Here is a 17,612-nt window from a genome sequence, read left to right as displayed (position 1 = left end):
GCATATGTATTTTTCACATCAGATGACCACCATTTTAACCTATTCTGTCAGATAATGTATTATTTACATTATTCTTGGTATGATATTTTGGGGGGAAGGGGGGGAGTGTCTAATGGTGAAGAGGTCAATAGGCTACATCTACCCCCATCAGTTCATAAAGTATATCCTAAAGTGAACAAAATCATCTAGAGAGACCAAGAATAAAATTGCAAATACTTCGTTGGATTAAAAGGCTTAATGCTGATCACGTAATTACAATTTTAATGATCTGTACTCTTAAGACCAATTTATCTGGGTAATTATACCACTGTACTTTATCAGCAATATATTCACAACAATGTAAAAGTTCCAAAAATCTTCAGATTTATGAAGTTTGGCACATTAAAAGAAGCCAAAAGCAATGTATCATGAAATGCAGTATACCAGGATTTGGAAATATGAACTGTAGTGAAGCAACTAATAAACTGCTTTTGTGTGAAACAGAATAAAAGTTTAATACATATATCAGATGAACTAACAAATCTGTTCCTGAAGAAACAATATACTGTACCAACTAATAGCCGTTTATGTGAAACAAATTAATTTCCATTATAATGCATACATATATATACCAGATGAATTAACGTACTTGTTCATGAAGAAATGCGGTCTACTGATTTTAAATAACTATACCTACACTAACTAAAGTTGTGACAGTAACTATACAATTCTAATAATTATGCAAATGAAAGAAAAAGAAATCTAAAGTGTCTGACTGTTGACTGTGAGATGTAAAGTTTTGGTAACAAGATTTTCAAAAGTTTCACTGTTGTTAACTTCTGACACCGGCCAAAGCATTAACTCAACTGCCACATGTGACAGAAGGTTACCAATGATTGTGTTGGTTGTCTCTAACAAATATGGAAAAATAAAATTATCCCCATAACAAGATATAATATAGTTTGTACAAAGAAGAGAGCAGAAACATACATACACTTCAATATTCATACAAAAAATTTCCTAACATGAAAACTATGATAACATTTGCACAAACAATGCATAAAGAATGCACTGCAGATAATATTTGATTATGATTTATATACTTGTAACAACACTTGAGATGAGCTGGAGCTATGCATGATAACTAGAGATTGTTGCTGTAGTCTTTACTCCACTTGAGACACTTTACTCCACTTGAGACAGGCAGATCACTGGACATTACCACACCTGTAAAGAAATAAAATAAAATAATAATCCAATCATCCATCATCCAATCTGATACTGCCCCATGAGAAGTGCAGAAGCCCTGGGGTAGGCAAGTTAGTCCTGACATTTAAGAGGAGAGTGACCAGCCTCACTCATCCCTGAGTAGCACTACATGAGCAATAAACCCCAACCACCCCTTGGATATAAACCTGTACCAGCTCAATCCAATTAGAGTGCCTTAATTACTCACCAAACCAACAGATGCTATAACTTGGCTATATGGTTAGCTACCACCCAGCATAGTACAGTATATGGTTTCCTGGTGTACAGGAAACCATTTGGCTTGTCATTCTGTGTAGAGTCACCCACAGGCAGAAGAAAGAGGAGAGAATGAAGGAAAGACTAATAATGCCATTGTGAACAATATTTTTAAAAATCAAATAAATACAGTAAGGCCTGCTTCACACGTGCGGATTTTTTCCATGCGGTTCAGAAATTAATGAAGTTAAACAGAGTCGTTCACACGGAGTCCATGTGGCAAAATTTCTATGCGGCAGAGATTCACCATCTGCGTGCACTGTAAAACCACAATAACTCGAGTGTTCTAGAGTACTGGAGAAGGCTATGGAGTATTTCACACAGGCTGAATTTTCTGGCGTGGATCTGTAGCAGGGTATGGTTGTTGCTGTGGATATTTTCTATGATGTATGTACTTTTTTAAGTAATTGTAATATGAAAAAGTTTTTTTAATACAGCAGTAAGAAATACTATACAATTTATTACATCATACCATATTATAATAACTGCTGTAATAACTATTATTATCATAAAAAGGCAGAGTATAAGAGAGAAGTGGAGGAACAATTGGGCAAATATGAATTGGAGCAGATGGGAGACGTGGAAGGTGTGTGTAAGATATTTACAGAAGAAATATGTGCAGCATGTGATGTGGTGTGTGGAAGGAAGAGAAGATGGAGGGGGGTGCAAGGAACAGCGTGGTGGACTGAAGAGGTGAAACAGGCTGTGGCACAAAAGAAGAAAGCATACAATGAATGGATGAGAAATAGGGGCGTGGATGAAGTTGAGAGGCGGAAGAGAGAGTTATATGTGGAAAGAAAGAGAGAGGTGAAAAGATTAGTAAGAGAGAGTAAGAAGAGAGTGGATGAGGAATTTGGAAGGAATTTGAGTGTAAAGTGGAGGGACTGTAAGAAAATGTTCTGGAGAGAAGTGAAAAGAGTAAGACAGGGTGGAAGTGAAATTAGCAGGGGAGTGAAAGATAAAAATGGTAGATTACTAGTGGAGAAGGGAGAAAAAGTGAGCAGATGGAGAGAACACTTTAAGGAACTGTTGAACGTAGAGTATGGAAGTAATGCGAGTATAAGTGGCTGGGGAATGGCTGGGAGGAGGAGGGAGTTGAGAAGACAGGAAGAAATCAGTAGGATAGAAGTTGTGGAAGCAATGAAGAAAGTTAAATTGGGGAAAGCCCCAGGAATTGATGGCGTGTGGGGTGAAATGCTGAAGCATGGAGGAGAGATAGTAGTAGAATGGAAGTGGAAGATGTGCAAATTGGCCTGGGAGGAAGGTAGAGTCCCGGAGGATTGGAAGTCAGGTATAATTATTCCCTTCTACAAAGGAAAAGGGGAAAAAGAAGTGTGTGGTAATCATAGGGGCATTTGTCTTCTTAGTATAATAGGAAAAGTGTATGGCAGGATATTTATAGACAGAGTTAGAGAAAGAACAGAGAAATTAGTTGGAGAAGAACAGGGAGGCTTTAGGAAGGGAAGAGGTTGTGTAGATCAGATATTCATTCTTAGATCTTTAGTGGAAAAGTTTCTAGAGAAGGGAAAGAAGTTGTATGCGACTTTCATGGATTTGGAGAAAGCATATGACAGGCTGGATAGACAAGGATTGTGGAAAGTGTTAAGAATATATGGAGTAGATGGGAAGTTGTTGAATGCTGTGAAGAGTATGTACGATGGTGCGAAGGCTGCAATGCGTGTGGATGGTGAACTAAGTGAATTTTTCTCTTTGAAAGTTGGTTTGAAACAGGGATGTGTCATGTCTCCATGGTTGTTCAATCTGTACATGGACGGGGTAATACAAGAGGTACAAGGTAGGGTAGTGGATGTTGGAGTGGCCCTGGTGAGAGAGGATAGTGTTTGGAAACTCCCTGTACTGTTGTTTGCAGATGATACTGTGTTGTTGAGTGAAGACGAAGGGGAGCTGCAAGGCTTGGTGGATGAGTTTGAGAGAGTGTGTAAGAAACGGAATCTAAAGTTGAATGTAGGGAAGAGTAAAGTGATCGTCTTTGAGAGAGGTGAAGTTAGTGAATGTACAGCGAGGTTGGATGGTGAGGAATTGGAAAATGTGAGTACGTTTAAGTACTTGGGTAGTGTGATGAGTAAGGATGGAGGTTTGGAGGGTGAAGTGCTTGAAAGGGTACAGCAGGGAAGAAAAGTTGCTGGTTCTTTGAAAGCAGTGATAAGAAACAGGGAAGTGAGCATGGAAGTGAAAAAGTTACTACATGACAGTATTGTGATACCAACTCTAACGTACGGAAGTGAAGCTTGGACATTGTTGGAAGGACACAAGTCAAGAGTGAGAGCAGTGGAAATGAGTTATTTAAGAGAAGCCTGTGGAGTCACGTGGAGAGACAGGCTAACGAATGAGGATATAAAGAAGCGTTGTGGTGTTGATGTGGATGTGATAGGAAGCGTTATGAGGAACACACTGAGGTGGTTTGGCCATGTGGAGAGGATGGAGGGTGAAAGACTGACGAAGAGAGTGTATGTGAGTGAGGTGGAGGGGGGAAGAGGGAGGGGGAGGCCAAGGATGAGATGGAGGGATGGGGTGGAGAGGTATATGAGAGAGGGGGGTGTAAGTTGGGAGCAGGGCAGTGAAATGGCGGGGGACAGGGCGACTTGGAGGCAATTTGTTTGTGGCCACCCCAAACGGGATTGAGGCGTCTGGCAATAGATAGATAGATAGATACAATAATATTCTTAATTACCGTATTACTGTTGTTATTATTAATCTATACGCACAGTTAAAAAATGCTTGTGTGAAAACACTTCGTAACTAGCTTCCTTAAATGCACTCACATTTTCCATTTCCTCCTCATCCAACCTCACTCTACATTCAGAGCCTTCATTTCTCTCAAAGACCATAACTTTACTCTTCCCTACATTCACCTTTAGATTCCGTTTCTTACACACTCTCCCAAACTCGTTCACCAAGCCATGCAGCTCCCCTTCGTCTTCACTTAACAACACAGTATCATCTGCAAACAACAGTACAGGCAGTTTCTACACACTGCCCTCTCTCATTAGGGCCCCTCCAACATCCACTGCCCTACCTTGTGTGTCTATTATAACCCCATCCATATACAGACTGAACAACCATGGAGACATGGCACATCCCTATTTCAATCCAACCTTCAAATAGAAAAGTTAGTTCAGTTCACTATCCACATGCACTGCAGCCTTAGCACCCTCATACCATACTCTTCACGGCATTCAGTAACTACCGGTACCCATTTACCCCATATACTCTTAATACTTTCCACATTCCTTGTCAATCCACCCTGTCATATGCTTTCTCCAAATCCATGAAGGCTGCATACAACTTTCCCTTCTCTAGAAACTTTTCCACTGAAGACCTAAGAATGAATGTCTGATCTACACAACCTCTTCCCATCCTAAAACCTCCCTGTTCTTCTCCACATAATTCCTCTGTTATTTCCCTAACTCTGTCAATAAGTATCCTACAATATACTTTTCCTATTACACTAAGATGACAAATGCCCCTACAATTCCCGATGTCACTAACCAAGGAAAAACTGCCACTCTTCACCAGATTATTTAATTTTCGACATCAAAGTCAGTCTACTAAACTCCGTTCATTTTATGTGCCCTCAGTGTCACTAAAAGGAAGAAAGAAATTATTACAACATTATTTTAGTCACTGCTACAAGGAAGAGAGGCTGTATTATAGTCAAGGAAAATAAAGAAATGGTGGGCTGAGTCTACCATCTCGATTTGGGGAGTTATTATTCTTTCCCTCCTTAAATATCGATAAGCTTTATTTTACATCCATTTCATGTATGTCAATCAAAACAAAATGAACAGTGTTATGAGAAACGTAACGATTCTTCATTAAGAAATATTAGAACGACATGGCTAAAGATCGTACGTTACGATTATAAACAAAAACAAACTCACTTGTGTCTACTGCCCCGCTGGACCTACTGTACAAAGATCATGGAAAACATTTGCAGAGAAAAATGGACAGTGCCTAGACTGAAGTATTTCCTGAAGTCTAGAGGAATACCCTGTTCAGGGTACACCACTGGCATGTTGTTTTGAGTTTTTGTACAGTATTTTGGAGCCCTCGGCATTGTCGGATTTCGGCCGGCGGTCTCGTCTCTGCACGATTTCGGCTTTAAACATTGTACAATTTTCATATGAAAAACTTTGTAGATATTCTTCAGCATTTTGGAGATGAAGCATTGTTCTTTTAGAAAGCTAAATTATATGGGTTTCAAACAAAATGTGCAGCTAGAGACTTGTAAATATGTGATGAATGCTGTCACACCCAGTGTGCGTTCACGGCGGCTATAGTAACGTTTTCCTGCATTTACCGTATTAAAGCATATCTAGGAAATAAGTATGACTACTAAAGAATAATATCATGAAGAACTTACGTACGGTATATCATTAAGTATCACGGGAGAGATTTTTAAAGATATGCGATTTCTGTGGTCTCTGCATGAGTAGCCCGACTTCCATTTTGAACTAGCTGGCGATCAATGGCAAATCTTGAGTTAGTGATGGTGGGAATTACCACACACTTCTTTTTCCCCTTTTCCTTTGTACAGGGAAATAATTATACCTGACTTCCAATCCCCCGGGACTTTACTTTCCTCCCAGGCCAATCTGCACATCTTTCACATCCATTCTACTACTGTCTCCCCTCCATGCTTCAGCATTTCACCACACACTCCATCAATTCCTGGGGCTTTCCCCATTTTGACTTTCTTTACTGCTTCCACAACTCCCATCCTACTGATTTCTTCCTCTCTTGTCACATCCCTCCTCCTCCTCCTCCCAGCCATTCCCCAGCCACTTATACTTGCATTACTTTCCTTCCCTATGTTCAACAGTTCATTAAAGTGTTCTCTCCATCTGCTCACTTTTCTCCCTTCCCCACTAGTAATCTACCAATTATATCTTTCACTCCCCGACTAACTTCTTTAACACCCTGTTTAACTTTCTTTATTTCTTTCCAAAACATTTTCTTCCATTTCCTCCACTTTACACTCAAATTCCTTCCAAATTCCTCATCCACTCCCTTACTTTCTCCTACTAATCTTTTCACCTCTCTTTATCTCTACATATAACTCTCCCTTCTGTTTCTCAACTTCCTCCGCACCCCTGTTTTTCATCCACTCACTATATGCTTCCTTCTTTTGTGCCACAGCCTGTCTCACCACATCATTTTACCATGCTGTTCCTTGCACCCCCTTTTGTCTTCTCTTCGCCCCACACACCACCTCACATGCTGTACAAATTTCTTCTATGAATATCTTGCACACACCTTCCACATCTCCCATCTGCTCCAAATCACATTTACCCAATCGCTCCTCCACTTCTCTCTTATATTCTGCCTTTTTTCCATCCTCTTGTAACCTTTCCACCCTCCTTGTATAAACTACTTCCTCCTGTCCTTCACTTCTTCTATTCCTCCATTTCATTTGAACCTTGACTCTCACAACCACCAAGTGGTGGTCAGAAAGTCCACTCCCCCAACCTCTATTTGCTCTTGCATCCATTACATACCTTCTCATTCTATCATCCACACACACATGATCAATCACTGCCTTCTGTTCATTCAGTTCACCACCCACCCTTCTCATCACTCGCCACGTATACCTGTGGGTCATTTTGTCCCTAACCCCCTCCCGGCACAAATGACCTCATCCACTTCTGCATGCACACCCCACTCACCAACTACTCTATCCACCTTCATATTCCCTACTTTTCCATTCCTATCTCCAATCAAAAACACTCTCTCATCCTTTCAAACTTTTCCATGCACGCTTCCACTTTTATCCAGAACTCTTCTTTCACTTTGCTTGCACGATCTTGTGTTGGCGCATATGCACACACAATCACCCACATTTGTAGTCCAACTTTCAATCTTACCCACACAATCCTTGAGCCAACTGATCCATACTCTCTTATATTCTCCTTCCATCTCTTGCACACACCAATACACACTCCTTCTTTTGCCCTCTCATTCTCACCCACTCCCTCACATATACCCCATCCATACTCCCATTCTCTCACACTCTCACCCCTGCATTTAGTTTCAGTTAATCCACATACATCCGCTTTTGCACTCTCAAGCACCCGGACAATTTCTCTCTTTCACCCCATCATTTGCACCCCTTACATTCCATGTTGCAATCCATGCCATGTGCTCTGCTCGGTCCTTGTCATCACCTGTTGGTCAGAACTGGTCTGAGGCTTCTTGTTCATATTTTTAGTTAATTGTTTTCTGGAGAGGGGCACCAACCCTCAACCAGCCCACTAGTTGACACGTAGGGAACACGTGTTGGTTAGTTATAGTTACCACCCAGTGCTGTCAATGACTTCCTGGTTTACAGGAAATCATTTGGCTTGCCACTCAGTGTTGAGCTACCCTAAAAACAGTGTACCACTACCCTAAGTGGGTGGATGATAGGCGCCCCCACTTACACTGAGTGGCTAGCATCGCTGACTGCGCTGTGGGCCTGTTACCGCCAGAGTTCAAATCCTAGTGCAGGTAACTGTTGTCACCCAGCTCAGGTGTTCATCCACGCTTGGTGGGTTGGTAGATAAAATGAGTTCCTAGGGTAACACCTACAGGAGGTAACTGTGGTAGCCTGGATGATGCAGTGGCCTTGTATCTCATGGTATTAAGTGCATAACTCACCACAGACTGAAAGGCCTATGTTACAGAGATGAGCACTGTAATAAATGCCTCATGGAGTCTTGTACCTTTAATATATGCTGACGTGTCATAAACAGCAATTAATAGTTATATGACTACCATTCTCTGAGGTCAGAGTTCTGGCCATAACTCGACCACCTGGCATCTACAAGAAAAGTGTAATTAATAATTTTTATGGGTTGAGTGAACTAAGGATTTACAAAAATTACATCCATAAAACTGGGATTTTAAGGTAGATAAGTAAATTAATTAAAAGTAGGTACGGTACAATACACAAATAGGATAATGAAAGCATTACACTGTAACCATGAGCAAAACTATCAACACTGTACCAACTGAAATGAGTCAACTAAACACAATTGCTCATCATTCAGGTTTTTATAGCCCACTGCTTTACTTCAGTGGAGAAAAACATCCATATCTGTATTTTTTTGCTACCCTTTCAATGTCGTCCCCTTTGTTCCATGACTTTCTTCCCTGAAATGATATCAATTCTTCAATGTCTTTCTACTCAACATTTTTGGTAGAGAATTGCATATCTGTATTTTTTTGCTACCCTTTCAATGTCGTCCCCTTTGTTCCATGACTTTCTTCCCTGAAATGATATCAATTCTTCAATGTCTTTCTACTCAACATTTTTGGTAGAGAATTGCATATCAGGATTAGGTGCACCTGGTACCTATCAATATACTGTCAGATGCCTTAATCCTGTAAGGGGTGGCCACAAAAATCACCTCCATGTCGCCCTTCCCTCCACTGTTTCACTGCCCAGCTCACACACCCCTCTCTCATATACATGTCCACTCTATCTCATCCTTGGCCTCCCTCTCCCCCCATTCACCTCACTCACATACACTCTCTTCATTAGTCTCTCACTCTCCATCCTCTCCATATGGCTAAACCACCTCAATATATTTTTCCTAACACTTTGTATCACATCCACATCCAAACCAAAACGCTCTTTCACTTCCTCCTTTGTCAATCTTCCTCTTCAAGTAACTCCACATGCTCCTCTCAAGTAACTCATTCCCACTGCTCTCACTCTTGATCTATGTCCTTCAGTCCAAGCTTCACTTCCATATGTTAGAGCTGGCATCACAATACTATCATGGTATTCAACGACTTCCCATTTACATCATGTATTCTTAATATTTTCCACATTCCTTGTCTATCCACCGTGTCATATGCTTTCTCCAAATCCATGAAGGCTGCAACTTCTTTCCCTTCTCTAGAGACTTTTCCACTAAAGACCTAAGAATGAATATCTGATCTACACAACCTTTTCCCTTCCTAAAACCTCCCTGTTCTTTTCAAACTAATTCCTCTGTTATTTCCCTAACTCTGTCAATAAGTATCCTGCCATATACTTCTCCTATAACACTCAGAAGACAAATGCCCCTATGATTACCACACACTTTTTTTTCTCCTTTTCCTTTGTACAGGGGAAAAATTACACCTAACCTCCAATCCCCTAGGATTCTACTTTCCTCCTAGGCCAATCTGCACATCTTCCACATCCATTCTACTACTATCTCTCCCCCATGCTTCAGCATTTCACTACACACTCCATCAATTCCTGAGGCTTTTTCCATTTTGACTTCCATCACTGCTTTCACTACTTCCATCCTACTGATCTCTTCCTCCCTTATCACCTCCCCCCTTCTCTCAACCATTCCCCAGCCACTTATACTTGCATTACTTCCATTCTCTATGTTTAACATTTCCTAAAAGAGCTCTCTCCATCTGCTAGCTTTTTCTCCCTTTTCCACTAGCAATCTACCATTTATATCTTTCACTCCCTGACTAATTTATTGCCCTGTCTAACTTTCTTTACCTCTTTCCCATACATTTTCTTACATTCCCTCCACTTTAGACTCAAATTCCTTCCAAATTCCTCATCCACTCTCTTCTTACTCTCTCTTACTAAGCTTTTCACCTCTCTTCCTCTCTACACATAACTCTCTCTTCTGTCTCTCAACTTCCTCCATGCCCATGCTTCCCATCCACTCATTTATGCTTTCTTCTTTTGCACCACAACTTGTCTCACTTCTTCATTCCACCATCCTGTTCCTTGCATCTCTTTCATTTTCTCTTCACCCCACACACCACCCCACATGCTGCACAGACTTCTATGAGTATCTTGCACACATATTCCACTTCCTCGATCTGCTCCAAATCATATTTACCCAATTCTTCCCCCACTTCCCTCTTATATTCTGCCTTTTTTCCATCTTCTTGTAACCTTTCTACCCTCCTTGTATGGACTACTTCCTCCTGTCCTTCCCTCCTCCTATTTCTCCATCGCATTTAACCCGTACAGCGTCGGCCGATTTGGCTTATATGTACACGCCCAGCGTCGGGACTATGGAAAAAAATTTTATTGGCTAGATGGGTCAGAAATGCTGAAAAAACATGAGTCTCATTCATGAAAACGTTAATTTTCAACTCGAAGATTGTTTTTTTTTCCCATGTCGGGCATTGCCGAAAATTACGTTCCCCCCCCCATAGAGTTTTACAGCCCTTACATAATTCGGTCGCGGCTTGTCTACAACGAGTTTCGTAAGCCTTATCCATTTACTACACATGTCTAAGATACCAAAATACTTACAATAGACTAAACTATTCACAAAATATACATATCTTGATATATTATATATTGTAGTTAGAAAAATGTAACATAAAATGCAGATGAAAGGTATAGAAATTAGAGAAAAGTTACTGTAACAGAAAAGTAAGGTATTTGGAAAAAAGGAATACTAATAAATAGGTAAAAAAAACAAAAAAAAAAAACATGAGTTTCACAGATCAAGTCACTCAAATCCACAAGGAAATACTTTTTTTTTTTCGTATATAAGAATGCTTACTTTTCATTCCCATCCCGTAGACTTCAGAGATTTTATGTATATTTGGTGGGGGAAAATAAAAATGCAGTTATGACAATTCTAGGCTTACATTTTCGTATTCAGTGCTTACATAAACAACCCCTGTTACTGTTGGTAAAGTTATTTCACCTTTCATCAGTTCTACTCGTTTGCCAGTACCACTAGATTCTGATGTTTCACTTTCGTTATTAGGAGGTAAATACTCATCCTCACTATCACTATCCACTAATGATGCATCGCTATCAGCATATACCACACTTTCACTCATCTTAGACGATACAGTATCGTCTAGAGCTTTGTCTATTTCTTCTTGGGAGAGACCGGAACGACGAGCTTGAGACATCTTGACAGCGTAAAAGCTCAACTCAGAGTGATGGCCTAGGTAGGCCAAGGAGGGGGTAAGGGAGGCCTGGAGGGGTCAGGTTGTACAGTGAGACAGTGGAATGAAACAATGGTGTTCATAGAAGGTCGCGTTCACACTGTCACGACATGTAAAGACTTACTACAAGTGCGCGAATATGAGGTGGTATATATACCACTGCGACGCTCTAGTCACTGGGAGCTCAGGTGGTATATATACCACCACGACGCTGTACAGGTTAAACCCTAACTTTCAACACCACCAAGTGGTGGTCAGAAATTCCACTCCCCCAATCTCTGTATGCTTTTGCATCCTTTACATACCTTCTCATTCTGTCATCCACCACACATAACCAATCATCGCCTTCTGTTAATTCAGTTCACCACCCACCCTTCTCATTACTCGCCATGTACACCTGTGTATCATTTTGTGCCTAAAGAGGGTGCTGGCTATCACCAACCTCCTCCCCACACAAATGTCCACTAGAACACTGCCATTCTCATCCACTTCTGCAGGCACATCCCACTCACTAACTACTCCATCCATCTTCACATTCTCTACTTTTCAATTCATGTGTCCAATCAAAGACACTCTCTCATTCCTTTCAAACTTTTCCAAGCATGCTTCCAAATTTGCCCAAAACTCTTCTTTCACTGCTTACACAATCTTGCATTTGTGCATAAACACACACACAATTGCCCACATTTGTAATCCTACGTTCAATCTTACCCACATAATCCTTGAACCAACTGATCCATACTCTCTCATATTCTCCTTCTCCATAGTTGGTGGAGGATTACTGTGTGTGTGTGTGTGTGTGTGTGTGTGTGTGTGTGTGTGTGTGTGTGTGTGTGATATTCATTTTCATCATCTGGGCCTCCTTTCCCACCCTAGCCCAGAGTGAGGAGCAGCAATGTCCAGACAGCCCAAGTCTGCCCAGTTCAATAGGCCACACTTCCATTCATTCACCATTCAAGCCCCTGGAATCCTGGCTTTATCTGATACACCAAAAACTTTCACCACATTCTGTAGCTTCACATATACTGTACATATCCGATAGATTAAATCTGAACACAGTCACGTTAAAAGTGAGTGCCAAATCCCTGATCATGTGCTTCTCACAAAATTCATCCAGCCAGGTCAATCTCTCATCAGTCCCCTAACCTCACCAGCTTCCATACCTCCTTTCCTCACACATTCATTCACCATATCCCTCCACCTCCTCCCTGCCATACCTCGCCTCCTCCCTCCTTCAAATTCTCTAAGATATACCTTTTTTACCACTCTATTGTTATCCATTCTCTCCACATGACCATACCATCTCAGTACACTCTCTTTGATTCTGGTGTCTACAGACTTCCTCACTCCGCATCTATCATGAATCACATTATTTTGTAACTTATCCACTCTCTGTACTCCACATACATTCTGCAGCAGTCCCATCTCCACTGCTCTCACTCCTGACTTTTCATTTTCATGCCACACCATAGTCTCACATCCATATGTCAAAGTTGGCACTAACACTCCTTCATGTAAGCCTTGTGCAGCTGCAACACTCAAGCCTGAAATGGCAGGCCAGAAGTCAAGATTTCCTTGTTACCCATAACTTTCCTATACTGTAGGTTAGAAATTCAACTGAATGTTAATTAATATACTGCACTGTAATTGTCTTGTGCTTCAATTTAAATAGGAATCATTAATGGTGGATGTCTTCAGCAGCTGTGCTGCATCTTGCAGTAGTTTCCAATGAATGCAAGTTATTCTCATTATCAACAATGCAGGAACGATTGGGCAAATATGAGTTGGAGCAGATGGGGGACGTGGAAGGTGTGTGTAGAATATTTACAGAAGAAATATGTGCAGCATGTGATGTGGTGTGTGGAAGGAAGAGAAGACGGAGGGGGGTGCAAGGAACAGCATGGTGGACTGAAGAGGTGAAACGGGCTGTGGCACAAAAGAAGAAAGCATACAATGAATGGATGAGAAATAGGGGCGTGGAAGAAGTTGAGAGGCGGAAGAGAGAGTTATATGTAGAAAGAAAGAGAGAGGTGAAAAGATTAGTAAGAGAGAGTAAGAGAGTGGATGAGGAATTTGGAAGGAATTTGAGTGTAAAGTGGAGGGACTGTAAGAAAATGTTCTGGAAAGAGGTGAAAAGAGTAAGACAGGGTGGAAGTGAAGTTAGCAGGGGAGTGAAAGATAAAAATGGTAGATTACTAGTGGAGAAGGGAGAAAAAGTGAGCAGATGGAGAGAACACTTTAAGGAATTGTTGAACGTGGAGGATGGAAGTAATGCGAGTATAAGTGGCTGGGGAATGGTTGGAAGGAGGGAGGGAGGTGAGAAGACAGGAAGAAATCAGTAGGATAGAAGTTGTGGAAACAATGAAGAAAGTTAAATCAGGGAAAGCCCCAGGAATTGATGGAGTGTGTGGTGAAATGCAGAAGCATGGGGGAGAGATAGTAGTAGAATGGATGTGGAAGATGTGCAAATTGGCCTGGGAGGAAGGTAGAGTCCCGGAGGATTGGAAGTCAGGTATAATTATTCCCTTCTACAAAGGAAAAGGGGAAAAAGAAGTGTGTGGTAATCATAGGGGCATTTGTCTTCTTAGTATAATAGGAAAAGTATATGGCAGGATACTTATTGACAGACTTAGAGAAAGAACAGAGAAATTAGTTGGAGAAGAACAGGGAGGCTTTAGGAAGGGAAGAGGTTGTGTAGCTCAGATATTCATTCTCAGATCTTTAGTGGAAAAGTTTCTAGAGAAGGGAAAGAAGTTGTATGCGGCTTTCATGGATTTGGAGAAAGCATATGACAGGGTGGATAGACAAGGATTGTGGAAAGTGTTAAGAATATATGGAATAGATGGGAAGTTGTTGAATGCTGTGAAGAGTATGTACGATGGTGCGAAGGCTGCAGTGCGTGTGGATGGTGAACTAAGTGAATTTTTCTCTTTGAAAGTTGGGTTGAAACAGGGATGTGTCATGTCTCCATGGTTGTTCAATCTGTACATGGATGGGGTAATAAAAGAGGTACAAGGTAGGGTAGTGGATGCTGGAGTGGCCCTGGTGAGAGAGTATAGTGTTTGGAAACTCCCTGTACTGTTGTTTGCAGATGATACCGTGTTGTTGAGTGAAGACGAAAGGGAGCTGCAAGGCTTGGTGGATGAGTTTGAGAGAGTGTGTAAGAAACGGAATCTAAAGGTGAATGTAGGGAAGAGTAAAGTGATGGGCTTTGAGAGAGGTGAAGTCAGTGAATGTACAGTGAGGTTGGATGGTGAGGAATTGGAAAATGTGAGTACGTTTAAGTACTGTACTTGGGTAGTGTGATGAGTAAGGATGGAGGTTTGGAGGGTGAAGTGCTTGAAAGGGTACAGCAGGGAAGAAAGGTTGCTGGTTCTTTGAAAGCAGTGATAAGAAACAGGGAAGTGAGCATGGAAGTGAAAAAGTTACTACATGACAGTATTGTGATACCAACTCTAACGTACGGAAGTGAAGCTTGGACGTTGTTGGAAGGACACAAGTCAAGAGTGAGAGCCGTGGAAATGAGTTATTTAAGAGGAGCCTGTGGAGTCACATGGAGAGACAGGCTGACGAATGAGGATATAAAGGAGCGTTGTGGTGTTGATGTGGATGTGACAGGAAGCGTTATGAGGAACACACTGAGGTGGTTTGGCCATGTGGAGAGGATGGAGGGTGAAAGACTGACGAAGAGAGTGTATGTGAGTGAGGTGGAGGGGGAAAGAGGGAGGGGGAGGCCGAGGATGAGATGGAGAGATGGGGTGGAGAGGTATATGAGAGAGGGGTGTGTGAGTTGGGAGCAGGGGAGTGAAATGGCGGGGGACAGGGTGACTTGGAGGCGATTTGTTTGTGGCCACCCCAAACGGGATTGAGGCGTCTGGCAATAGATAGATAGATAGAACAATGCATTCTGACCACATGAATGGGACACTAGTACTGAATGCAATATGTGACATACAATTATTCATCATGCAAATCACTGATAAATGCAGAAATAAAATGATAATGAGTCAGTTCATCATAAGATGACCATTGCTAAGGGAGGTGTTCCACTGCACAGTACATGATGATGAGCCATTTTCCACAGACTAATGAGGGGTGGTGAATATCAGCTATTTTGGAACTAGAATAGTGTGAGAAGATGGACAACCCTTCATTATTTCCCCCCAAACTGGTAAACATACAGATATCTACCTGTAAAAGTACCGGATGAAACAGGAGACACAGGAATGTTGCAGAATTTTAGAAGTAGAAGTTGTCCTCTTCCATTGGCTTATTTATCCAGTGTCCAAGACCAGCTCTAGAGAAAGCTGAAACCACTGCCTTTTTGCCTGTCTGTTGGGGAGGGAGGAAAACAGATAGAACAACAACTGACAGAAGCAATGCAGAATTTTTAAAAAAAGGATATGGTAATGTATCACCATCATTATCTTTCAACCTCTTTTCCTATCCAAAGGTGGGGTTAGGCAGGACTCAAAATAGATGGCAAATTAATCAACAGCATGCCAAGAAAATGAACTGCACACTCATTCATTCACCATTTAAGCCCTAAGGAATCCTGACCCATCTCACAGACATAATTATCCACATTAAAACTGAATGCTTCATATTTACCAACAGAGTCAAATCCATGACCATCATTTTTAAAATGGGGTGTTAATCTCCTGCCATGCACTCCTCTGTACAAAATTCATCCAATCAGCTCAATCCCTTGTCAGCTGCCTAGCATGCTCAACTTCCGTATCTTGCTTCCTCACACACTCGTTTACCCTAAGCTTTCATATTTTTCTTGGCTTACCACACCTCCTCCCACTTTCACTCAAACATATATTTTTCACCATCCTATTCTCTCCATATGATCATACCATTATGCACATTCTCTTCATGTCTACTGTCCACAAACATCACTACATCTTTCATCAATCACATTTCTCCTATCTACTCTTTGCCTCCACAAACATATTTCTCAGTAATCCCATTTCCACTACTCAGCTCTGACTTCACATCATGATATTTTGCATACACCCATATGTTAGTGTGAGCACTAAAATTCCTTCTGCAAATCATGTTGCAGTAGCCACACCCAGATCTCGATTTCATATCATGACCTTTGCAGCATTTACCACTTTTCTGTCCCCTGCCACTCTGCTTTCCATGTCCTTTGCACATTTACTTGCAACTACCACTGCACCCACCTACTTCAACTCCCTCATCAATTCAGACCTCTCTCTCCATTCACTACCACATCACACTGTAAATCATCCTCTCTTTCTCTTAACAACCATCACTCTTATATACATTTACTTTCCAAGCATGACACTCACAAGCATCAACAAATCTCTGTTGACATCTGTGGTCGTTAAGTTTTGAGAGTAAATGTAAATAAGAGTTAAATAAAAGTTGTTATGAGAAGGTGATTCAAAGTGTGATATACTGAATATACTGAATGGAGAGTCTCAAAAAGGTGATGTTCAAAAATAAAATGTGGTTATAGGTGGGGGCATCCATCACCCACTCACCCAACGTAATGGTGTCTAACTCTCCACGAACAGACAGGCAGTATGGCTTCCTATAAGGAAAAGCAGTCATTACCCTTGTGTGAGTAACCCCAAAGCCCCTTTCTGGAACAGGTAGAGAATGCTGCCCTCATATTTTCTGTGCAACAAGTAGGCAAAAAAGGAGGGTGGTGGTATGAACTAGGCATAACAACTGAAACAAAACTCAACAAATTAATCACAGTTGGAGTTATGAATTGAACCTGGACCTTGTGGGAACTCTATCCACCATGTAACCAGTGACCCCAAAAGAAGTAATCCACTTAATTACCAGGCTATATGTAATTTCACAGGGGCTGAGCGACAAATACTGTAATGCCCTTACTTTCATTAGCTGAGACACCTTGAATACACCGCAGTAAATATACAGTTAAGATCTACAAATCTATAGTCTGTACAAACTGGATCATCAAGGTTTGACTACAGCACATTTCAATACTATTCTCTACCACACACCATGAATGTTTAATGTCATGCTTCAACTAAAATGGACAGTAAGATTTCAACAGCTGATATTTACACAAACCTGATTTTATCCTGCAAATTACAGGCAAACTTCAAATTCAGGAATGTTATATAATATTAGAAATTGATGTGCTGTTTTGGTTTTGTTCCCTCAAA

The 17,612-nt window shown here is 41.2% G+C and overlaps 1 protein-coding gene across 1 annotated transcript in view; it reads right to left on the bottom strand.

Moving 5' to 3' along the window:
- Positions 1 to 251: 251 nt before the first annotated feature.
- Positions 252 to 17,612, bottom strand: part of Adar (Adenosine deaminase acting on RNA) — a 439,541-nt gene continuing 422,180 nt past the window's right edge. The window contains exons 14-15 of the mRNA XM_080285009.1: positions 15,631 to 15,771; positions 252 to 1,206 (exon numbers count right to left, since the gene is read on the bottom strand). Of these exons, the coding sequence (XP_080141135.1) occupies positions 15,679 to 15,771 (93 nt within the window). The 3' untranslated portion in view covers positions 252 to 1,206; positions 15,631 to 15,678. The remainder of the gene's footprint in view (positions 1,207 to 15,630; positions 15,772 to 17,612) is intronic.

Source organism: Coenobita brevimanus, chromosome 103, assembly GCF_032717465.1.
Source record: "Coenobita brevimanus isolate Jiangsu-jjx chromosome 103, ASM3271746v2, whole genome shotgun sequence".
Classification (NCBI taxonomy): domain Eukaryota; kingdom Metazoa; phylum Arthropoda; class Malacostraca; order Decapoda; family Coenobitidae; genus Coenobita; species Coenobita brevimanus.
This window is presented reverse-complemented; position numbering and strand designations above follow the sequence as displayed.